Source organism: Neoarius graeffei, chromosome 10 (genome assembly GCF_027579695.1).
Source record: "Neoarius graeffei isolate fNeoGra1 chromosome 10, fNeoGra1.pri, whole genome shotgun sequence".
Taxonomy (NCBI): Eukaryota; Metazoa; Chordata; class Actinopteri; order Siluriformes; family Ariidae; genus Neoarius; species Neoarius graeffei.
In genome coordinates, this window is record NC_083578.1 from 93,208,677 (window position 1) to 93,234,966 (window position 26,290).

The 26,290-nt window shown below is 44.7% G+C and overlaps 1 protein-coding gene across 3 annotated transcripts in view; it reads right to left on the reverse strand.

The window, feature by feature from the left end:
• The window catches only part of prkcz (protein kinase C, zeta), a 185,085-nt gene that overhangs the window by 95,385 nt on the left and 63,410 nt on the right, over positions 1–26,290 (reverse strand). For 2 of the 3 annotated variants that reach the window (XM_060932674.1, XM_060932677.1), the window contains 4 exons: positions 11,096–11,181; positions 10,004–10,135; positions 9,442–9,547; positions 2,362–2,411 (listed from right to left, as the gene is read on the reverse strand). In XM_060932674.1, the coding sequence (XP_060788657.1) occupies positions 2,362–2,411; positions 9,442–9,547; positions 10,004–10,135; positions 11,096–11,181 (374 nt within the window). Of the gene's footprint in view, positions 1–2,361; positions 2,412–9,441; positions 9,548–10,003; positions 10,136–11,095; positions 11,182–25,865; positions 25,935–26,290 lie in introns of those variants that run through there. The other variant, XM_060932675.1, reaches the window with a different exon arrangement.

A 26,290-nucleotide genomic window follows, 5' to 3' on the forward strand; every position in this document is an offset into this window, starting at 1 on the left:
CCTGAACACACACACACACAAACACACCCTGAACACACACACACACAACCTGAACATACACACACACACATACATCCTGAACACACACACACACACACACACACACCGCACAACCTGAACATACACACACACACACACACACACACATACATCCTGAACACACACACACACACACCCTGAACACAAACACAACCTGAACACACACACACCCAGAACACACACACACACACATACACACACACACACACACAACCTGAACACACACACACACACACACCGCACAACCTGAACATACACACACACACACACACACACACACACACACACACATCCTGAACACACACACACACACCCTGAACACAAACACACCCTGAACACACACACACCCTGAACACACACACACACACACACAACCTGAACACACACACACACACCGCACAACTTGAACATACACACACACACATACATCCTGAACACACACACACACACACCGCACAACCTGAACATACACACACACACAACCTGAACATACACACACACACACACACACACACACACAACCTGAACATACACACACACATACCAGTACATCCTGAACACACACAACCTGAACACACACACACACACACACACACACACACACACACACACACCCTGAACATACATACACACACACACACAACCTGAACACACACACACACACACACACACACAACACACAACCTGAACACACACACACACAACCTGAACACACACACACACACACACAACCTGAACACACACACACACACACACACAACCTGAACACATACACACAACCTGAACACACACACACACACACACACAACCTGAACACACACAACCTGAACACACACACATACACAACCTGAACACACACACACACACAACCTGAACACACACACACAACACACAACCTGAACACACACACACACACACACACACACCACACAACCTGAACACACACACACACACCCTGAACACACACCCTGAACACACACACACACACACAACCTGAACACACACACACACAACCTGAACACACACACACACAACCTGAACATACACACACACAACCTGAACATACACACACACACAACCTGAACATACACACACACACAACCTGAACATACACACACAACCTGAACATACACACACACACATACATCCTGAACACACACACCCTGAACACAAACACACCCTGAACACACACACACCCTGAACACACACACACACACACACACACACACACACACACCGCACAACTTGAACATACACACACACACACACACACACATACATCCTGAACACACACACACACACACCGCACAACCTGAACATACACACACACATACATCCTGGACACACACACACACACATACATCCTGAACACACACACACACACACACACACACACACCGCACAACCTGAACATACACACACACATACATCCTGGACACACACACACACACACACACACACACACACACAACCTGAACATACACACACACATACCAGTACATCCTGAACACACACACACACACACAACCTGAACACACACATACACAACCTGAACACACACACACACACACAACCTGAACACACACACACACACACACACCCTGCACATACATACATACACACACACACAACCTGAACACACACACACACAACCTGAACACACACACACACACACACACACACACACACACAACACACAACCTGAACATACACACACACACACACCCTGAACACACACACACACACACACACACACAACCTGAACACACACACACAACCTGAACACACACACACACACACACACACACACACACACACACACACAACCTGAACATACACACACACAACCTGAACATACACACACACAACCTGAACATACACACACACACACACACACACACACACACCCTGAACACACACACTCACACACACACACAACCTGAACACATACACAACCTGAGCATACACACACACAGAACCTCAACACACACACAACCTCAACACACACAACAACACACACACATACACAACCTCAACACACACACACACAACCTGAACACACCGCACACACACACACAAAACCTGGACACTGACACATAATCTCAACACACACACACAACTTGAACACTCCGGACTTTATGGAAGACTGGTGACAAGAATGAAATCTCTTCTTGGTGAATATGTCGAAGAAGGTTCTCTGGTCTAATGAAAAAACCCCCTGAATTTTCTGTTCCATGATTACTCACATGGGTGAAAACTTATGCACATCACTGTGTTATTACAGTTTATTAAATGTATGTAGTGTTAATCATGTGACATCACCTCAGGGTCATCTTCAGCTTTCTCCACCGTCCGACTGTGGGGCAGGAACGCTAATGCAGTGGGTGGGGGTGGGGAGTGTCAGACAGACAGACAGACAGACAGACAGTGAGTCTGATTTTAGCTCTTCTTTATTCAGTGTTACAAACAGATGTAGCAGTGTAACATCTATGACAAAAGTCACAGGGCTCATTTAAGTCTAGGGGTATTTTATTGTAAAATAATAACAGAACAAACCAAGGAAGAACCAACAAAGAATTAAAGTATATACAAAAGGGGAACCCAACCACAAAGGAGAGACAAGCAGGCATCAGATAGGCGTGGAGCCCCGAGGAGAGAGAGAGAGAGCGTGTTCAGGCTCCCACCCTAGCATTTATAGAGGAGACATCATTGGCTCTACACCAACCACCTGTAAAACAATTAGGTGCAGCAACCATACAAAAAGGTACTGGGAGCCCCTAGTGGTAGGAGGACGTAACATCAAATATACGAAAGGCAATAAAAAGCATATTGCTCCACCTACTAACACATTAGGCACTCCCTGAAACACAATAGCAACCAATTACAATGCTAGCAACCAGTTGAAATTCTTTAACAAGTGCTGAGCTACAACCTTGCAACCATCTGGGAAGGCATAAACACGGCAGTCACCTGGGATACCATAGCAACAACCTAGCAACCCCTAAACAACCACCTGAGACATGACCTAGCACCTTGAATGCCATATAAACCACCTAGTAACATCTTAACGACCACTTGGTCTACTGTAGCAAACACCTTAGATACCACAACAATGACCTGGCAACCACCAAACAACCACCTGAGATTCCCTAGTAACTGCTTAGCTGCCACGAGCGGAGATGGCCAAATAACCACCTGGATACACTTGGTACAGCACAGCAACCACCTAGCAACACCTCAGCAACCATCGAGTAACAGCCTAGCAACCATCTTGAATACCAAACTAATGACCTAGCAACCACCAAACATCCACCTAAAATATCATAGCAATGATTTGGCAACCATCCAAAAACTGACTGAGATTTCTTAGCAACTGCCTAGCTACAACCTACCAACCATCTTGGATACCACAGCAGTGACTGAACAACCACCAGGAATCCCAGAGCAACAACCGAGCAACCACCAAACAACCACCTGAGTTACAGGAGCAGTGACCTACACTACCGTTCAAATGTTTGGGGTCACCCAGACAATTTTGTGTTTTCCATGAAAAGTCACACTTTTATTTACCACCATAAGTTGTAAAATGAATAGAGTGCTTCGAGATCAGCGCGAACCCGGCGGCGGCCATATTGGAAGTCAAACGTCGCTGTGTCAGTGCATTGTTGTTGCTCAGCGAAGCAAAATGCCGAATACGTGCGTCATTGTTGGCTGTAGTAGCTGGGGGGAAAAGGGTGGCAAAAGCTTCCACAGACTCCCTAAAGTCGTGACTAACCCGGGAATTGCAGCACAGGAGAAAAGCGAGCGGAGGAGACGACAGTGGCTGGCTGCCATCAACCGATCAAATTTAGGACTAGACTGTATCCGGATTTGTTCTGATCACTTTGTGACCGGTAGGTTAAATTGTCTTGAATTTCATAGTTACTAAAATAAATGTGATACAAACTATTATCTTTTCTATGTACTTTCAGCAATGATTAATGGATATATTTGTCACATTAGGTAGCTTATGTCTACTGCAGTGCATTATTGCATCAAATGGCATTTAAGATCTAGGCCTAGTAATGTTTATGTACACATGCTGTTAGTACAAGTTACATACTAGGCCTACATTTTATTCACTGACTAAAATAATTGATAATTATGCGGCAACAAGCTGGGGTCAGCTTTCCATTCCTTCTCACTAACAGTGTATGGATCTACATTCCCAATGAAAGGTACCTTCTCAGCATAACGCTCCCGTGCCTGCTTATCCAAACTTTCACAGTAGTGCTCCATCACTTCAGATGTCTAAATTCTTAAAAAATCAAAGCTTCTAAGCCCTCTAACGCGGAAACGAATCGGTGAATGTGTACTCTATGATGTGTACTCTATGCGCGCTCTGGAGCGAGTGACTTCCAAGATGGCCGCGCCGACCGCATGGTTACTATTTTTAGCATCATCTCGGAGCACTCTATAGAAAATATAGTCAAGACATTTTTCTGGCCATTTTGAGCATTTAATCGACCCCACAAATGTGATGCTCCAGAAACTCAATCTGCTCAAAGGAAGGTCAGTTTTATAGCTTCTCTAAAGAGCTAAACTGTTTTCAGCTGTGCTAACATGATTGTACAAGGGTTTTCTAATCATCCATTAGCCTTCTGAGACAACGAGCAAACACATTGTACCATTAGAACACTGGAGTGAGAGTTGCTGGAAATGGGCCTCTATACACCTATGGAGATATTGCACCAAAAACCAGACATTTGCAGCTAGAATAGTCATTTACCACATTAGCAATGTATAGAGTGGATTTCTGATTAGTTTAAAGTGATCTGCATTGAAAAGAACAGTGCTTTTCTTTCAAAAATAAGCACATTTCAAAGTGACCCCAAACTTTTGAACGGTAGTGTACCTACAACCTAGCAACCACCTTGGATACTATAGCAATCACCTAGCAACCATGTAAAATAGCATAGCAACCATCTAACATCACAACCACATGATGATTTCAGTGATTTGTTCCTGAAACACAACTCTGAACATTCTGGAAGCTCACCAACATTCACAGCTCCACTCTGCTGCTGATCTTCTCATCCTGCACTCTGCTCCAGGTTCAGACTTTAAGATTTTTGGTTCATAATTTTAGATTGCTTGTGATCGTATGTGTGTGTGTATATACACATACAGTGGGGCAAAAAAGTACTTAGTCAGCCACCAATTGTGCAAGTTCTCCCACTTAAAAAGATGAGAGAGGCCTGTAATTTTCATCATAGCTACACTTCAACTATGAGAGACAGAATGGGGGGAAAGAATCCAGGAAATCACATTGTAGGATTTTTAATGAATTAATTGGTAAATTCCTCGGTAAAATAAGTATTTGGTCACCTACAAACAAGCAAGATTTCTGGCTCTCACAGACCTGTAACAACTTCTTTAAGAGGCTCCTCTGTCCTCCACTCGTTACCTGTATTAATGGCACCTGTTTTAACTCGTTATCAGTATAAAAGACACCTGTCCACAACCTCAAACAGTCACACTCCAAACTCCACTATGGCCAAGACCAAAGAGCTGTCAAAGGACACCAGAAACAAAATTGTAGACCTGCAACAGGCTGGGAAGACTGAATCTGCAATAGGTAAGCAGCTTGGTGTGAAGAAATCAACTGTGGGAGCAATTATTAGAAAATGGAAGACATACAAGACCACTGATAATCTCCCTCGATCTGGGGCTCCACACAAGATCTCACCCCGTGGGGTCAAAATGATCACAAGAACGGTGAGCAAAAATCCCAGAACCACACAGGGGGACCTAGTGAATGACCTGCAGAGAGCTGGGACCAAAGTAACAAAGGCTACCATCAGTAACACACTACGCCGCCAGGGACTCAAATCCTGCAGTGCCAGACGTGTCCCCCTGCTTAAGCCAGTACATGTCCAGGCCCGTCTGAAGTTTGCTAGAGAGCATTTGGATGATCCAGAAGAGGACTGGGAGAATGTCATATGGTCAGATGAAACCAAAATAGAACTTTTTGGTAAAAACTCAACTTGTCGTGTTTGGAGGAGAAAGAATGCTGAGTTGCATCTAAAGAACACCATACCTACTGTGAAGCATGGGGGTGGAAACATCATGCTTTGGGGCTGTTTTTCTGCAAAGGGACCAGGACGACTGATCCGTGTAAAGGAAATAATGAATGGGGCCATGTATCGTGAGATTTTGAGTGAAAACCTCCTTCCATCAGCAAGGGCATTGAAGATGAAACGTGGCTGGGTCTTTCAGCATGACAATGATCCCAAACACACCGCCTGAGCAACGAAGGAGTGGCTTCGTACGAAGCATTTCAAGGTCCTGGAGTGGCCTAGCCAGTCTCCAGATCTCAACCCCATAGAAAATCTTTGGAGGGAGTTGAAAGTCCGTGTTGCCCAGCGACAGCCCCAAAACATCACTGCTCTAGAGGAGATCTGCATGGAGGAATGGGCCAAAATACCAGCAACAGTGTGTGAAAACCTTGTGAAGACTTACAGAAAACGTTTGACCTCTATCATTGCCAACAAAGGGTATATAACAAAGTATTGAGATGAACTTTTGTTATTGACCAAATACTTATTTTCCACCATAATTTGCAAATAAATTCTTTAAAAATCAGACAATGTGATTTTCTGGATTTTTTTTTCTCATTCTGTCTCTCATAGTTGAAGTGTAGCTATGATGAAAATTACAGGCCTCTCTCATCTTTTTAAGTGGGAGAACTTGCACAATTGGTGACTGACTAAATACTTTTTTGCCCCACTCTGTGTGTGTGTGTGTGTGTGTGTGTGTGTGTATATATATATATATATATATATATATGTACATACACACACACACTAGTGCATCTCAAAAAATTAGAATACCATGAAAAAGTTCCTTTTTTTTCATAATTTAATTCAAAAAGGTAAACTTTCATATATTCTATATTCATTACATGTAAAGTGAAATATTTAAAGCCTTTTTTGTTTTAATTTTGATGATTATGGCTTATAGCGGGTGGCACGGTGGTGTAGTGGTTAGCGCTGTCGCCTCACAGCAAGAAGGTCCGGGTTCGAGCCCCGTGGCCGGCGAGGGCCTTTCTGTGTGGAGTTTGCATGTTCTCCCCGTGTCCGCGTGGGTTTCCTCCGGGTGCTCCGGTTTCCCCCACAGTCCAAAGACATGCAGGTTAGGTTAACTGGTGACTCTAAATTGAGCGTAGGTGTGAATGTGAGTGTGAATGGTTGTCTGTGTCTATGTGTCAGCCCTGTGATGACCTGGCGACTTGTCCAGGGTGAACCCCGCCTTTCGCCCGTAGTCAGCTGGGATAGGATCCAGCTCACCTGCAACCCTGTAGAACAGGATAAAGCGGCTACAGATAATGAGATGAGATGGCTTATAGCTCATGAAAATCAGAAATCCAGTATCTCAAATTATTAGAATATTCCCTAAGATCAATCAAAAAAAGGATTTACAATACAGAAATGTCCAACTTCTGAAAAGTATATTCATTTATACACTCAATACTTGGTTGGGGCTCCTTTACCATGAATTACTGTATCAACGCGGTGTGGCATGGAGGTGATCAGTCTGTGGCACTGCTGAGGTGTTATTGAAGCCCAGGTTGCTTTGATAGTGGCCTTCAGCGTATCTGTATTTTTGGGTCGGGTGTTTCTCATCTTCCTCTTGACAATACCCCATAGATTCTCTATAGGGTTCAGGTCAGGCAAGTTGGCTGGCCAATCAAACACAGTAATATCATGGTCAGCAAACCATTTGGTAGTAGTTTTGGCACTGTGGGTAGGTGCTAAGTCCTGCTGGAAAAGGAAATCAGCATCTCCAAAAAGCTCGTCGGCAGATGGAAGCATGAAGTGCTCTGAAATCTCCTGGTAGATGGCTGTGTTGACTTTGGACTTGATAAAATACAGTGGACCAACACCAGCAGATGACATGGCACCCCAAATCATCACAGACTGTGGAAACTTCACACTGGGCTTCAAACACCTTGGATTCTGTGCCTCTCCACTCTTCCTCCAGACTCTAGAACCGTGATTTCCAAATTAAATGCAAAATGCACTTTCATCTGAAAAGAGGACTTTGGGCCACTGAGCAACAGTCCATTTCTTTCTCTCCTTAGCCCAGATAAGACACTTCTGACATTGTCTCTGGCTCAGGAGTAGCTTGACATTAGGAATGCGAAAGTTGTAGCCCCTTTCTTGAAGATGTCTGTTCGTGATGGGTCTTGATACACTGACACCAGCCTCAGTCCACTCCTTGTGAAGCTCTCTCAAGTTCTTGAATCAACTTTTCTTGACAATCCTCTCAAGACTGCGGCGATCCCTGTTGCTTGTGCACCTTTTCCAGCCACCCTTTTCAGCAATGACCTTTTGTGGCTTACCCTCCTTGTGGAGGGCATCAGTGATCATCTTCTGGACAACAGTCAAGTCAGCAGTCTTCCCCATGATTGTGGTTCTGTGTACTAGTATATAACACACACACACACACACACACACACACACACACACTAGTGCATCTCAAAAAATTAGAATATTGTGAAAAAGTTCAATATTTTCCATCAGTTATTTAAGAAAGTGAAAATGTTATATATTATAGACTCATTACACATAAACTAAAATGTTTCAAGCATTTTTCTATTTTAATTTTAATCAGTATGGCATACAGTACAAAAACATAAAAAAAATCTCAAAATATTAGAATATTTCATTTCGAGTTTGAGTAAAACAGTATGAACACAGTGTATCTCTCGGTCTAGTTCAGTACACACAACCACAATCATGGGGAAGACTGCTGACTTGACTGTTGTCCAACCTGGACTGGACTGTTATTGAACCTGGGCTTCAATAACACCTCAGCAGTGCCACAGACTGATCACCTCCATGCCACACCGCACTGATACAGTAATTCATGGTAAAGGAGCCCCAACCAAGTATTGAGTGTATAAATGAATATACTTTTCAGAAGTTGGACATTTCTGTATTGTAAATCCTTTTTTTGATTGATCTTAGGGAATATTCTAATAATTTGAGATACTGGATTTCTGATTTTCATGAGCTATAAGCCATAATCATCAAAATTAAAACAAAAAAAGGCTTTAAATATTTCACTTTACATGTAATGAATATAGAATATATGAAAGTTTACCTTTTTGAATTAAATTATGAAAAAAAGGAACTTTTTCATGGTATTCTAATTTTTTGAGATGCACTAGTGTGTGTGTGTGTGTGTGTGTGTGTGTGTGTGTGTGTGTGTGTGTGTGTGTGTGTGTGTGTCCAGCAGGTGGCAGCACAGACTGCAGTGTGAATGAAGAAGTTGTGATTTTGTCTCTCTAATCTGGGTCAGAATCACCTGACCACACACACACACACACACACACACACACACACAGAGGAGACCTACTTCTGTCCGTGTCCTCTGTGTCCTCCGTGTCCTCTGGGGGAAGTTCCACTTCCTCTTCTCCACCTCTCTCATCAACCAGCGGCTCCTGGGATGGCATGACTGGATCCTACAGGTAGTGAGACAGACAGAGAGACAGACACGCAGACAGAAAGAGATAGACAGAGAGATAGACAGCGCTTAATCAATAATACCCGAGCCATTAAAAAAAACTGTTTTACTCTTTAAATCTAAACAAATAAAAACAGATAAACAAAAATGAATAATTCTTAAATTGTCTCTCATGTCGGTTTACCTTCTAAAACAAACAAACACATCAACAACAACAGCGTGTGTGTGTGTGTGTGTGTGTGTGTGTGTGTGTGTGTGTGTGTGTGTGTGTGCTGAATTTGCTAAACCTCAGTAAGATAAGACAGGGCTCTAAAAAGTGCACACTTTCCCCTAAATCAAGTGTGGACTGGATTCAGGAGATAAAACAGACTAACACGTGTGTGTGTGTGTGTGTGTGTGTGTGTGTGTGTGTGTGTGTGTGTGTGTGTGTGTGTGTGTGTGTGTTATTACTCACCATATGCCTATGACAGGTCAGAGGGACGTGTTTATAACAGCGCTTATGAACCAGCAGGCGGCAGTTTATACACTTGTAGCCTTGACCCCCCAGACCCCATATCCTTTCAGTGCAATGTCCACAGTAGGCTTTCTGTCTCACACACACACACACACACACACACACACACACACACACACACACTAGTGAGTGATTTTACACTCACACACATTGTTACACAGAATCATCACATGTTCATCAGTGGATCAACAGTGTGAGGTCACAGCGTTGCCTAATAATCTAATACACACACTCGTCTCTGCCTCAGCTCTGTTACACAGTTCTGCTGAGGTTCTGCTGAAGTTCTAAACAAATCCTCTGTGTAAGGTGTTAATATGAAGCATATTCTCAATAAACTGGTGATATTTTGCAGCCTTTTGTTCTTAAAGATAAAAATTATTTTTAGTTGTTGAGAGATAAATTAAGAGAGACCATGAGAGTGTGTGTGCGTGTGTGTGTTTGAGAGAAAGACAGAGAGTGAGACATATTGATACATCGAGAGAGAGAGAGAGAGAGAGAGAGAGAGAGAGAGAGAGAGAGTATGACAGATTGAGAGAATGAGAATGTTATCGTCTCATATAACACACGAGGAGTGTTTATACATTTCAGTGCATTACACCTTGTCATGTGATTGTGATTGTGTGTGTGTGTGTGTGTGTGTGTGTGTGTGTGTGTGTGTGTGTGTGTACGACTCAACACATTACCGGAACAGTGTGATGTCAGAATGTTATATTTTAAAAACAACTAAGTGGGTGTGGCATCTGGTTAAGCTCTGCCCCCATACAGTGCGCTATCCGCTAAAAGGTGCTGAAAAAATAAAACTCGCTGAATCAGCACTGCTCTGATCTGAGGTCAGTAATAAAAAGCTGTAGAGCCAGAATGCACATCAATTAAAGAACTCACGATTGTCCTGAGGTCAGTGTTGAGGAACAGCGTGAGTCCTTTATGCCCTGATTATAAACCTCCTGACTGATCTGAGATCTGCAGCAGACTGGTTTCACTGATCTACGACTCACAGCGTGCTGAAAGAGTTGAGCAGGATTTCACACTCACCCTGTTAAAGCGCTTGGCCTGGAACAGATGGCCGTTTACTCGGTACAGTTTCCTCCATCGCCGAGCTCCACGGCGGTAAATTGATTCTGCAAGAGACACAAAACACTTACAGAGGAGCAGCTTGGAAACATGGAGTGATAGATCAGTCTACAGAGAGAGAGAGAGAGAGAGAGAGAGAAAGACAGAGAGAGAGAGAGAGAGAAAGACAGAGAGAGAGAGAGAGAAAGACAGAGAGAGAGAGAGAGAGAGAGAAAGAGAGAAAGACAGAGAGAGAGAGAGAAAGACAGAGAGAGAGAAAGAGAGAAAGACAGAGAGAAAGACAGAGAGAGAGAGAGAGAGACAGAGAGAGAGAGAGAGAGAGAGAGAGAGAGAGAGAAAGACAGAGAGAGAGAGAGAGAGAGAGAGAGAGAGAGAGATGGAGTGTACAAGGAGAGAGAGTGGAACTGACTGCATCCAAATCAAAACGCATCATTACTAACACTCTCTCTCCTCTTCCCTTTCTTTTCCTCTCTCCATTGTTCCACCACACTCTACCCATCTCCCCATGCAATGTGTGTGTACAGTGTGTCTGTACTGTGTGTGTATGATGCGTATGGTGTGTGTATGATGTGTGTGTATGATGTGTGTGTATGATGTGTGTGTATGATGTGTGTGTATGATGTGTGTGTACAGTGTGTCTGTACTGTGTGTGTATGATGCGTATGGTGTGTGTATGATGTGTTTGTGTATGATGTGTGTGTACAGTGTGTGTGTGCAGTGTGTGTATGATGTGTGTGTGCAGTGTGTGTATGATGTGTGTGTATGATGTGTGTGTGCAGTGTGTGTATGATGTGTGTGTATGATGTGTGTGCAGTGTGTGTATGATGTGTGTGTATTATGTGTGTGTATGATGTGTGTGTATGATGTGTGTGTGCAGTGTGTGTATGATGTGTGTGTATGATGTGTGTGTGCAGTGTGTGTATGATGTGTGTGTACAGTGTGTGCATGATGTGTGTGTGCAGTGTGTGTATGATGTGTGTGTATGATGTGTGTGTATGATGTGTGTGTACAGTGTGTGCATGATGTGTGTGCATGATGTGTGTGTATGATGTGTGTGTATGATGTGTGTGTATGATGTGTGTGTACAGTGTGTGCATGATGTGTGTGTGCAGTGTGTGTATGATGTGTGTGTGCAGTGTGTGTATGATGTGTGTGTACAGTGTGTGCATGATGTGTGTGTGCAGTGTGTGTATGATGTGTGTGTATGATGTGTGTGTACAGTGTGTGCATGATGTGTGTGCATGATGTGTGTGCATGATGTGTGTGTATGATGTGTGTGTATGATGTGTGTGTATTATGTGTGTGTATGATGTGTGTGTACAGTGTGTGCATGATGTGTGTGCATGATGTGTGTGTATGATGTGTGTGTATTATGTGTGTGTATGATGTGTGTGTGCAGTGTATGATGTGTGTGTACAGTGTGTGTATGATGTGTGTGTACAGTGTGTGCATGATGTGTGTGCATGATGTGTGTGTATGATGTGTGTGTATTATGTGTGTGTATGATGTGTGTGTATGATGTGTGTGTACAGTGTGTGCATGATGTGTGTGTACAGTGTGTGCATGATGTGTGTGTGCAGTGTGTGTATGATGTGTGTGTATGATGTGTGTGTACAGTGTGTGCATGATGTGTGTGCATGATGTGTGTGTATGATGTGTGTATGATGTGTGTGTATTATGTGTGTGTATGATGTGTGTGTATGATGTGTGTGTACAGTGTGTGCATGATGTGTGTGTGCAGTGTGTGTATGATGTGTGTGTATGATGTGTGTGTACAGTGTGTGCATGATGTGTGTGTATGATGTGTGTGTATGATGTGTGTGTATTATGTGTGTGTATGATGTGTGTGTGCAGTGTGTGTATGATGTGTGTGTACAGTGTGTGTATGATGTGTGTGTACAGTGTGTGTGTACAGTGTGTGTATGATGTGTGTGTATGATGTGTGTGTACAGTGTGTGTGTACAGTGTGTGTATGATGTGTGTGTACAGTGTGTGTGTACAGTGTGTGTGCAGTGGTGTGTATGATGTGTGTACACAATGTGCGTATAAAGTGTGTGTGTGTGGTGTGTGTGTGTGTGTGTGTGTGTGAGTGATATGTGATGTGTATGATGTGTGTGTATGATGTGTGTGTACAGTGTGTGTATGATGTGTGTGTATGATGTGTGTGTGCAGTGTGTGTATGATGTGTGTATGATGTGTGTACAGTGTGTGTGTGCAGTGTGTGTATGATGTGTGTGTATGATGTGTGTGTATGATGTGTGTGTACAGTGTGTGTATGATGTGTGTGTATGATGTGTGTGTACAGTGTGTGTGTGTGCAGTGTGTGTATGATGTGTGTGTATGATGTGTGTGTACAGTGTGTGTATGATGTGTGTGTACAGTGTGTGTATGATGTGTGTATGATGTGTGTGTACAGTGTGTGTATGATGTGTGTGTACAGTGTGTGTATGATGTGTGTGTATGATGTGTGTGTGCAGTGTGTGTATGATGTGTGTGTACAGTGTGTGTGTGCAGTGTGTGTGTGCAGTGTGTGTATGATGTGTGTGTATGATGTGTGTGTATGATGTGTGTGTACAGTGTGTGTGTGCAGTGTGTGTATGATGTGTGTGTATGATGTGTGTGTATGATGTGTGTGTACAGTGTGTGTGTGCAGTGTGTGTGTGCAGTGTGTGTATGATGTGTGTGTACAGTGTGTGTATGATGTGTGTGTATGATGTGTGTGTGCAGTGTGTGTATGATGTGTGTGTATGATGTGTGTGTACAGTGTGTGTGTGCAGTGTGTGTATGATGTGTGTGTACAGTGTGTGTGTGCAGTGTGTGTATGATGTGTGTGTATGATGTGTGTGTATGATGTGTGTGTGCAGTGTGTGTATGATGTGTGTGTACAGTGTGTGTATGATGTGTGTGTATGATGTGTGTGTACAGTGTGTGTATGATGTGTGTGTATGATGTGTGTATGATGTGTGTGTATGATGTGTGTGTACAGTGTGTGTGTGTACAGTGTGTGTATGATGTGTGTATACAGTGTGTGTGCGTGTGTGTGTGTACAGTGTGTGTGTGTGTGTGTGTGTGTGTGTGTGTGTGTGTGTGTGTGTGTTGGAGGTTGGTAAAAAGTTCTACCTGGTATTGTGAATTAAACTGAGGGTCAGGAGTGAGATCAGTCTGATAAACACCATCGTCATCACCACCACCACAGCTGGCTCTCCAGGCCAAAGCTGAGATTGTTCGCATTAGCATTAATATTAGCATTAGCATCCTCTGTCTCTCCGGCTGTGTGATAAATCTCAGAGCAGCTCAATAATGAAATCAGTGAATCTTCTCACTAATGTGTTTCCCAATAATGCAGTGACAATCTGAGTTTGAGAGCTGTCACTCACACACACACACACACACACACACACACACACACACACACACACATATATATACACATACCGTAAAATACCAAATAATAGCCGAGTTCCAATTAACCGCCGAGTTCCCTTTAACGGCCGGGTGTACGCGTGTGTTGTGACAAATAAAGGCCGGTTCCGAATACTCGCCGGGGTCTAAAAAAAAAAAAAAAAGCGTCCGAACGTTCTATCTAGAATCTTGAAGCCCAGCACTTTTCTGGTGTTTAAACAATTTTGCATTGCATAGTTTTCTACCGAAACAATATGAATGAATGAATGAATGAATGAATGAATGAAATTATTTCTATAATACTGTTTACAACATTTTGTTATGTGATAATAAACATGCCATTTCAATGTTATAATCTTGGTCTACCGTAATATTTCTTGAGGAATGCAACTCCGTAACTTTTGACAGATGTCTTAGCCAATTACGTTTGACATGGGTGTGTGGGATATCACTTACGTCATCGAATGAGGAATACCCAGCGCGTGTGGTGACATTGAGGACTGCGGGTTTCCAAGGTTGGACTGCTGCTTCTGTTAAACGACCTAAATTGCCGAATGCATGCGTCAAAGCACACACTGAGTTTTATTAAAGACCTTATACCATTTCACTTGCCCTTACCCATTCGGATCTGGAAGACGCTTTACAAAAAAGGTGAGAGCGTTCTAACATGCATTTCAGTCTGCTCGCGGCCAATCTAATCCAAGGGGCCTTTTCAACAAGTAATCTGTCGTGCAAGTTGGGCAGAAGCACGCGTCAGGCAGGCAACATGTAGGCCTACAAGTCAGTAACCTATTCAACTAACTTTCATCCGAACTTTAAGTTTTCTACGGGGTCGAGCCACCGTACCAACTCACTCGGGGAATAGGCTCATATCCGCCAAATAGGGAGACGCCTTGGAGAGAAACGTGATGCAAGATGACAGTATGTAGCCACTGCAGGTCACTTATTTTTCAGCATAAGAAAAAACCCTTTGGTTTGACACTTCGCACCCTAATTATGTTGCTTCAACGTCGCGCCCTCCGTGCAATTTCAGATTGACAGACATCGCGAAGCGCAAAGGGTGGAGGCTGCATGGGTGAGGGTGATAGCAAGTGACCATAACTTTGCAGAGTAATTAAATCACAGTGCTGCGCACAGACAATGGTGTGGTTTCTTGATTATTTTGTAAAGCATGCACTTAACTAGTCATTAACAGGAAAAGGTGTGTGATTTATCCTTTATCCACCCCGACTGTGCCATGCGAAGATGCATTCTGCGTCTTCAAAATTCCCGAAGTCGGCACCGTGCTATCTGTAATCTAACTCTAAACAAACTGTAAGTTATACTGGTTAAAAGTAGGCCTATCTGAGAATGATTTTTCCCCGTTTTGAGGTAGATTTTGGGGAAGGTGTTTGTGAAGAAGGAATTAATCGCCTGTTCCAAATAGCCGCCTAGTCTCTAATACGCGCCGGGTCTCTTACGTGATTGAGACAAATAATAGCCCGGGCTATTATTTGGTATTTTACGGTATATATTATATACATACATATATACACGTGCGCGTGCGTGTGTGTGTGTAAAACCCCGATTGGGGCGTGGTTAGCGCTGTTGCCTCACAGCAAGAGGGTCCGGTTCGAGCCCCGGGGCCGGCGAGGGCCTTTCTGTGTGGAGTTTGCATGTTCTCCCCGTGTCCGCGTGGGTTTCCTCCGGGTGCTCCGGTTTCCCCCACAGTCCAAAGACATGCAGGTTAGGTTAACTGGTGACTCTAAATTGTAAGGTGTGAATGGTTGTGTCCCGAGCCAGAAATGGGAGGATTGCAGCAGGAAGGGCATCCGGCATAAAACTATGCTCCAAGTAATATAATGTGTGGATCAATAGGGTCCACATGGACCCAGATCTGGCAACATGCTGGAGAAGGAAGAAGATGATGATGCTCAGTGCTGCACTCTGCTTACTGTCCTGTTTTACTAATTACTGAACTGTCTTGTACTGTTTGCACACATGCACTTTATATAGCTCTGTGTGTTTGTGTATATGAGCATATTGTGTGTGTGTGTGTGTGTGTGTGTGTGTGTGTGTGTGTGTGTGAGTGAGAGAAGCACAGAGTTTTACAGCATCCTGTTTAAATTAATAACAATAACATCATCAGTGCACTCTAATGTACAGCCTCTGGACACACAGAGAGAGAGAGAGAGAGAGAGAGAGAGAGAGAGAGAAATAAACAAAACGTTGAGTCAGCATTACACACACACACACACACACACACACACACACACACACACAGTATTATATGAGAGAAAGCAGGAAGCATTTACAGCTCTGAAACAAACAGATGCACTGTAACTATGGCAACAGGAGGAGATAGGACCAGGTCACAAGACGAAAGGTCAAAGGCCATCCTCCTCCATCTCATCCCCTTTCCCTTTAACTCACTCTGCATGTAACAAGCAGCCTGTCTGTCTCTCACTTTCTGTCTCCATCACTGTCTCACTCTTTATCCACAAAGAAGTCTGTCTGTCTGTCTGTCTGTCTGTCTGTCTGTCTGTCTGTCTGTCTGTCATGCAGAGCAGTAGTACAGTGTGTGTGTGTGTGTGTGTGTGTGTGTGTGTGTGCGTGTGTGTGTGTGTGAGAGTTTATGAAGTATAGCAGAATGTGTGAGGAGGAAAAACTGTGTTCTTAAAACAGCGCTGTGTGTCCTGCTGGACACTTCAGTTCACAGAGTCCAAAATAAACTTACACCTCCATCTCTCTCTCTCTCTCCCCCTCTCTCTCTCTCTCTCTCTCTCTCCGTCTCCCCATCTCACTCTCTCTCCCCCATCTCCCCTCTCTCCCCATCTCCCTCCTCTCTCTCTCCCATCTCCCTCCCTCTCTCTCTCCCCATCTCCCACCCTCACTCACTCCCCCCATCACCCCCCATCTCATCCCCCCCATCACCCTCCCTCTCTCACTCCCACCCCCCTCTCTCCCCCATCACTCCCTCCCTCTCTCTCCCCATCTCCCCTCACTCTATCCCCACTCCCTCCCCCTCTCCCCATCTCCCTCTCTCTCTCTCCTCACCCCTCCTCTCTCTCTCTCTCTCTCTCTCTCCCCCATCTCCCCCTCTCTCTCTCCCCATCTCCTCTCTCTCTCCCCATCTCCCTCCCTCTCCCCATCTCCCCCTCTCTCTATCCCCATCTCCCCCTCTCTCATCCCCATCTCCCTCCCTCTCTCTCCATCTCCCCCTCTCTCTCCCCATCTCCCTCTCTCTCTCCCATCTCCCCCTCTCTCTCTCCATCTCCCCTCTCTCTCCCCATCTCCCTCTCTCTCTCCCCATCTCCCTCCCTCTCACTCTCCCCATCTCCCCCTCTCTCTCTCCCCATCTCCCTCTCTCTCTCTCCCCATCTCCCTCCCCCTCACTCACCCCATCTCCCCCTCTCTCTCTCCCCATCTCCCTCCCCCTCTCTCTCCCCATCTCCCTCCCCCTCTCTCTCCCCATCTCCCTCCCTCTCTCTCTCCCCATCTCCCCCTCTCTCTCTCCCCATCTCCCCCCTCTCTCCCCATCTCCCCCTCTCTCTCTCCATCTCCCCCCCTCTCCCCATCTCCCCCCCTCTCTCTCCATCTCCCCTCTCTCTCTCCATCTCCCCCTCTCTCTATCCCCATCTCCCCTCCCCTCTCTCTCCCCATCCTCCTCCCCCTCTCTCTCTCCATCTCCCTCCCTCTCTCTCCCCATCTCCCTCCCCTCTCTCTCTCTCCATCTCCCCTCTCTCTCTCTCCCCATCTCCCCCCCTCTCTCCCCCCATCTCCCCCCCTCTCTCTCCCCATCTCCCCCTCTCTCTCCCCATCTCCCCCCTCTCTCTCCCATCTCCCTCCCTCTCTCTCTCCCCATCTCCCTCTCTCTCTCTCCCCATCTCCCTCCCCCTCTCTCTCCCCATCTCCCCCTCTCCCTATCCCCATCTCCCTCTCTCTCTCCCCATCTCCCTCCCCCTCTCTCTCTCCATCTCCCTTCTCTCTCTCCCCATCTCCCCTCTCTCTCTCCCCATCTCCCCCTCTCTCTATCCCATCTCTCTCTCCCCATCTCCCTCCCCCTCTCTCTCTCCATCTCCCCTCTCTCTCTCCCCATCTCCCCTCTCTCTCTCCCCATCTCCCCTCTCTCTCTCCATCTCCCCTCTCTCTCTCCATCTCCCCTCTCTCTCTCCCCATCTCCCCCTCTCTCTCCCCATCTCCCTCTCTCTCTCTCCCCATCTCCCTCTCTCCCTCCCCTCTCTCTCTCCCCATCTCCCTCTCTCTCCCCATCTCCCTCCCCCTCTCTCTCTCCATCTCCCTCCCCTCTCTCTCTCCATCTCCCCTCTCTCTCTCCATCTCCCCTCTCTCTTTCCCCATCTCCCCCTCTCTCTCTCTCCATCTCCCTCCCTCTCTCCTCCATCTCCCCTCTCTCTCTCCATCTCCCCTCTCTCTCTCCCCATCTCCCCCTCTCTCTCTCCCCATCTCCCTCTCTCTCTCTCCCCATCTCCCTCTCTCCCTCCCTCTCTCTCTCCCCATCTCCCTCTCTCCCTCCCTCTCTCTCTCCCCATCTCCCTCTCTCTCCCCCATCTCCCTCCCCCCCCTCTCTCCATCTCCCTCCCTCTCTCTCAGACAGCAGAGATTAATGCATTTAATCGCAGGTTATAACTCTGTTCCTCTCACCACTTCACTGTGAGTCACATTATTAAAGCTAACGGCAGCAACACTGAGGCAGGACTGATCGAGCTTCTGCTTTTACACTCCCCAGTAATATCCTTCTAATCAGTGGTCCCGCCCCCCACACTCAGCAACATCCTCAGTGTTTACATGGGGAAAGCTCCTGGTACTCACAGTCGGTTTACACAGCTGCTGAAGGCCAACTCACATTCGGACCGAGTGATTGCTATTGTGCCCCTCCCCCTCCCCCTCCCCCACTGACCTGCGCTCACACTGTGCTTTATGTTCCAGTCCCCAGTGTGCTTATGTCATCACGATGCAGCTTTACTTACTCACTACAATTTCCATTCATCAGTAAGGTGAGAATCAGACCCATTATTAACCCAAATATTCTCCAATAAACCGAAAAGTACAGTGGTGCTTGAAAGTTTGTGAACCCTTTAGAATTGTCTATGTTTCTGCATAAATATGGCCTAAAACATCATCAGATTTTCACACAAGTCCTAAAAGTAGATAAAGAGAACCCAGTTAAACAAATGAGACAAAAATATTATACTTGGTCATTTATTTATTGAGGAAAATGATCCAATATTACATATCTGTGAGTGGCAAAAGTATATGAACCTTTGCTTTCAGTATCTGGTGTGACCCCCTTGTGCAGCAATAACTGCAACTAAACGTTTGCGGTAACTGTTGATCAGTCCTGCACACCGGCTTGGAGGAATTTTAGCCCGTTCCTCCGTACAGAACAGCTTCAACTCTGGGATGTTGGTGAGTTTCCTCACATGAACTGCTCGCTTCAGGTCCTTCCACAACATTTCCGTTGGATTAAGGTCAGGACTTTGACTTGGCCATTCCAAAACATTCACTTTATTCTTCTTTAACCATTCTTTGGTAGAACGACTTGTGTGCTTAGGGTCGTTGTCTTGCTGCATGACCCACCTTCTCTTGAGATTCAGTTCATGGACAGATGTCCTGACATTTTCCTTTAGAATTCGCTGGTATAATTCAGAATTCATTGTTCCATCAATGATGGCAAGTCCTCCTGACCCAGATGCAGCAAAACAGGCCCAAACCATGATACTACCACCACCATGTTTCACAGATGGGATAAGGTTCTTATGCTGGAATGCAGTGTTTTCCTTTCTCCAGACATAACGCTTCTCATTTAAACCAGACAGTTCTATTTTGTTCTCATCTGTTCACAAAACATTTTTCCAATAGCCTTCTGGCTTGTCCATGTGATCTTTAGCAAACTGCAGACGAGCAGCAATGTTCTTTTTGGAGAGCAGTGGCTTTCTCCTTGCAACCCTGCCATGCACACCATTGTTGTTCAGTGTTCTCCTGATGGTGGACTCATGAACATTAGCCAATGTGAGAGAGGCCTTCAGTTGCTTAGAAGTTACCCTGGGGTCCTTTGTGACCTCACCGACTATTACACGCCTTGCTCTTGGAGTGATCTTTGTTGGTTGACCACTCCTGAAGAAGAAGAAGAAGAAGAAGAAGAAGAAGAAACCTTTATTATTCGTCACATGCACACTTCAAGCACAGTGAAATTCATCCTCTGCATAAACAACCCCAATTGAGGTATTTCACCTGACGTCACAGGGTCACGTGACGCCCCGGTGTCCGCCATTTTGAAGGTCAAGCTAGCTAATGTCAACAACATAGTAGCTCGTATGTTACTGTAGCAATGCTTACGTTCAGTCATTTGGATGACTGTTAAAACCTTTCAGTCTCAAGTTTTTCCTTTACTGTATTTACTAGTTTACTGTAATTATGATCCGGCAGCTATTTACACCGGATCCAGAGTAAATAGCTGCCGGATCATAATTACAGTAAACTAGTAAATACAGTAAAGGAAAAACTTGAGACTGAAAGGTTTTAACAGTCATCCAAATGACTGAACGTAAGCATTGCTACAGTAACATACTAGCTATGTTGTTGACATTAGCTAGTGCTAACAGCTAGCTGCTAGTACACTGCTACAACACAGACACCGACCCTAATAACACAGTTCTTGGTCATTGCCTGGTAACAGCAAATTTATAACGGGCCATGTCTCAACAGACTAAGAAGTTATTTCAATGACATTTAATAACATTTTGTTTATCCTGAGGACCGAAAGTAAATGAAAATGTGAACAAACCTTAGCTGTAATAAGATGGCGACCACCGGCTCCAGGGACGACCCGCTGATGTAGGCATGTTACCCAGCCTGACACAAAATATTTGTCGGCATCCAAACTCTTATACGCTTTCAGATCAATACCTGTGTATGGCGATGGGTTTTTAACGACATAGGTATACAGATCATGTGGGCCGAAGTCAGGTAAAGACGAGGGCTTCGTGTACTTCCGTACGTCAGTGAACAATCCTGGTGGAAGCAGGTAAACATCGTTCTCTAAGCCTGCTAACCTCAATTTTTGCAAATACCTCTCCCTCTGCTCACCCTGTAAATGCCCTACGTCGCTGGATAGTGAAGGTGTTTTCTGCATCTCGCTCCTTTTTCTTTTATGTTTTTCGTTTGTCGCCTTCCTCGCATTCAAACTGATTCGAGCTGTGACGTCCAAAATGACAGCCTAACGATGCATCACATGACTTGGTCACGTGGGTGAAAAACCTCAATTCCAAAAAAGTTGGGACAAATTACAAATTGTAACTAAAAATGGAATGCAATGATGTGGAAGTTTCAAAATTCCATATTTTATTCAGAATAGAACATAGATGACATATCAAATGTTTAAACTGAGAAAATGTATCATTTAAAGAGAAAAATTAGGTGATTTTAAATTTCATGACAACAACACATCTCAAAAAAGTTGGGACAAGGCCATGTTTCCCACTGTGAGACATCCCCTTTTCTCTTTACAACAGTCTGTAAACGTCTGGGGACTGAGGAGACAAGTTGCTCAAGTTTAGGGATAGGAATGTTAACCCATTCTTGTCTAATGTAGGATTCTAGTTGCTCAACTGTCTTAGGCCTTTTTTGTCGTATCTTCCGTTTTATGATGCGCCAAATGTTTTCTATGGGTGAAAGATCTGGACTGCAGGCTGGCCAGTTCAGTACCCGGACCCTTCTTCTACGCAGCCATGATGCTGTAATTGATGCAGTATGTGGTTTGGCATTGTCATGTTGGAAAATGCAAGGTCTTCCCTGAAAGAGACGTCGTCTGGATGGGAGCATATGTTGCTCTAGAACCTGGATATACCTTTCAGCATTGATGGTGTCTTTCCAGATGTGTAAGCTGCCCATGCCACACGCACTAATGCAACCCCATACCATCAGAGATGCAGGCTTCTGAACTGAGCGCTGATAACAACTTGGGTCGTCCTTCTCCACTTTAGTCCGAATGACACGGCGTCCCTGATTTCCATAAAGAACTTCAAATTTTGATTCGTCTGACCACAGAACAGTTTTCCACTTTGCCACAGTCCATTTTAAATGAGCCTTGGCCCAGAGAAGACGTCTGCGCTTCTGGATCGTGTTTAGATACGGCTTCTTCTTTGAACTATAGAGTTTTAGCTGGCAACGGCGGATGGCACGGTGAATTGTGTTCACAGATAATGTTCTCTGGAAATATTCCTGAGCCCATTTTGTGATTTCCAATACAGAAGCATGCCTGTATGTGATGCAGTGCCGTCTAAGGGCCCGAAGATCACGGGCACCCAGTATGGTTTTCCGGCCTTGACCCTTACGCACAGAGATTCTTCCAGAGTCTCTGAATCTTTTGATGATATTATGCACTGTAGATGATGATGTGTTCAAACTCTTTGCAATTTTACACTGTCGAACTCCTTTCTGATATTGCTCCACTATTTGTCGGCGCAGAATTAGGGGGATTGGTGATCCTCTTCCCATCTTTACTTCTGAGAGCCGCTGCCACTCCAAGATGCTCTTTTTATACCCAGTCATGTTAATGACCTATTGCCAATTGACCTAATGAGTTGCAATTTGGTCCTCCAGCTGTTCCTTTTTTGTACCTTTAACTTTTCCAGCCTCTTATTGCCCCTGTCCCAACTTTTTTGAGATGTGTTGCTGTCATGAAATTTCAAATGAGCCAATATTTGGCATGAAATTTCAAAATGTCTCACTTTCGACACTTGATATGTTGTCTATGTTCTATTGTGAATACAATATCAGTTTTTGAGATTTGTAAATTATTGCATTCCGTTTTTATTTACAATTTGTACTTTGCCCCAACTTTTTTGGAATCGGGGTTGTAACCCATCTGAAGCAGTGAACACACACACACACCCAGAGCAGTGGGCAGCCACACCAGAGCGCCCGGGGAGCAGTCAGGGGTTCGGTACCTCGCTCAAGGGCACCTCAGCCCAAGGCCGCCCCACATCAACCTAACTGCATGTCTTTGGACTGTGGGGGAAACCGGAGCACCCGGAGGAAACCCACACAGACACAGGGAGAACATGCAAACTCCACACAGAAAGGCCCTCGCCGGCCGCTGGGTTCGAACCCAGAACCTTCTTGCTGTGAGGTGACCGTGCTAACCACTACACCACCGTGCTGCCAATTCAAGACCATTGTTACCTGGGGAGGGTAACAATGGTCTTGAATTTCCTCCATTTGTACACAATCTGTCTGACTGTGGATTGGTGGAGTCCAAACTCTTTAGAGATGGTTTTGTAACCTTTTCCAGCCTGATGAGCATCAACAACGCTTTTTCTGAGGTCCTCAGAAATCTCCTTTGTTCGTGCCATGATGCACTTCCACAAACATGTTGTGAAGATCAGACTTTGATAGATCCCTGTTCTTTAAATAAAACAGGGTGCCCACTCACACCTGATTGTCATCCCATTGATTGAAAACACCTGACTCTAATTTCACCTTCAAATTAACTGCTAATCCTAGAGGTTCACATACTTTTGCCACTCACAGATATGTAATATTGGTTCATTTTCCTCAATAAATAAATGACCAAGTATAATATTTGTGTCTCATTTGTTTAACTGGGTTCTCTTGATCTACTTTTAGGACTTGTGTGAAAATCTGATGATGTTTTAGGTCCTATTTATGCAGAAATATAGACAATTCTAAAGGGTTCACAAACTTTCAAGCACCAAGTGTTCGAGTTCCATTTGGTTAGTGATTACACTGTGCACAAACCAACTGAACTGCACCTGAGCAGACTTCTTCCAAGTGAACCACACCCAAACACGGTACACAATGATCAGACGATTCAAATGAACCAGACATTGTCCAAACGCTGGGCGCGGTACAGATCACCAAGTGTTAGTGCACCCTCAGTGGGTTTACTGAGCTCCACATTCCGTTTATCAGATCAGATTGGGCTTTAGAGATAACTGGAGCAGTTTTTAGGGCAAGGGTGGGTGTTAGGGCAGGACGGTATCCATCAGTGAACAGTTTATAACTTCAACAAAACAGACTTCCTGTTAAAACTATAATGAATTTCCTGGTGACACAGTTGTACTTTGTGACTCTACAGGACACAGTTATAGAAGCGAGTTATTTATAATCACGCTGTCTGTTATCACCCAGATGAGGATGGGTTCCCTTTAGAGTCTGGGTCTTCTCAAGGTTTCTTCCTCGTGGAGTCTGAGGGAGTTTTTCCTCACCACCCTCACCTCAGGCTTCATCATTAAGGATAAATTTATAAATTCATTAGTTTAAAATTTATACTTGGAATATTTTTCTGTAAAGCTGCTTTGCAAAAATGTCTATTGTTAAAAGCGCTATGCAAATAAACTGCAATTAAACTGACTTATTAAAATCACCTGCGTGGAGTTTACACCTCTGAGGAAGTGTCTGAAATGGAGTTTTTCACTCATGTTGAGATCACCGCCTTTAAACACAAACACTTATGTTGAAACTTAGTTTATTTTGAGTGTATTTACAGCAGAAAGATAAATTTCAGCATGACGTTATAGTTACATCACCCTGTCAGACAGTGGCGCTGGAGTTAACGCTGCTCCTCACTCAAGCTGCGATCACGCAAGGAAAACGTGCTTAAGTTCAAGATCAGAATCGAATGCAACTGAGACACGCCTCTGTCTTAGACAAACTCCGCCCCTGCATGCGTAACTTTCACATAACCTCTGAATAATGCTTAAGACTGAAGTTACTTCTGAACGGGTTTCTGAATACGACTCTATGAACATGAACACTGCTGCGGGTTCAACTCCAACAAGTCACACTGCTTCTATTTAAACCAGAAAGAGTGTGTGTATGTGTCTGAGAGAGAGAGAGAGAGAGAGAGAGAGAGAGACACACACACACACACACACACTAAACAAAGACACTAAACTTAGCTCCACACACTCGGGGGAGAGAACGTCAGAGTCCTGGTTCAGCACGCCGGTGGAACATTAGCACAGAGTTCAGACTGGAACCAGGACAATGCAGTGTGTGATGCTGAGCACCGAACAACAGATTAACATGCTAACACACACACACACACACACACACACACACACACACACACACACACACACACTATCTTTACCCTTAACAACTGCAGCTGACAGAGAACACAACCTCTAAACCTGCTGTGTTACTGTTTTGTTGTGTAAAAGTCTGGTGTGTAACTCTGCAGCGATTCAGTCTGTGGTTCAGTTCAGTGATGTTAAAGTCAGTCTGAAACACTGCAGCGTACTAATAAACAGTAAATAACATCAGAGTAAATAACATCAGAGTAAACACTGAATCACACACACACCTCCTGAGTGGAGAAACGCAGCTGTGAATCCAGCCATGATGATCAGCTCAATGTGGACTGACACAGCACTCTGAGTGTGTGTGTGTGTGTGTGTGTAAAAGCCAGACACTGGTGTAAAGGGCATGACTGGGGCACCACCCCTTCCTTTCACTTCCTCTGATTGTTAAGGAGTGACAGGAAGTAGACAGCAGATCATTTCCTCCACCATAGCCCTCTAAATTAGGGCCCTAGATATGGGACAGAGTGTGCACTACTGAGTACCCTAGTGCTGTACACTTCACATGAGACACCTGCCTGATGGTATTAGATGATGAAGTATCCAGAGGTCTCAGAGCATCATTCCCAGTTTTCCTACAACACATTCCGAGTGTTTCAGTCCTCACATACAGCCATGTGCACTTCTATAGAATTTACTTTTGTGCAAA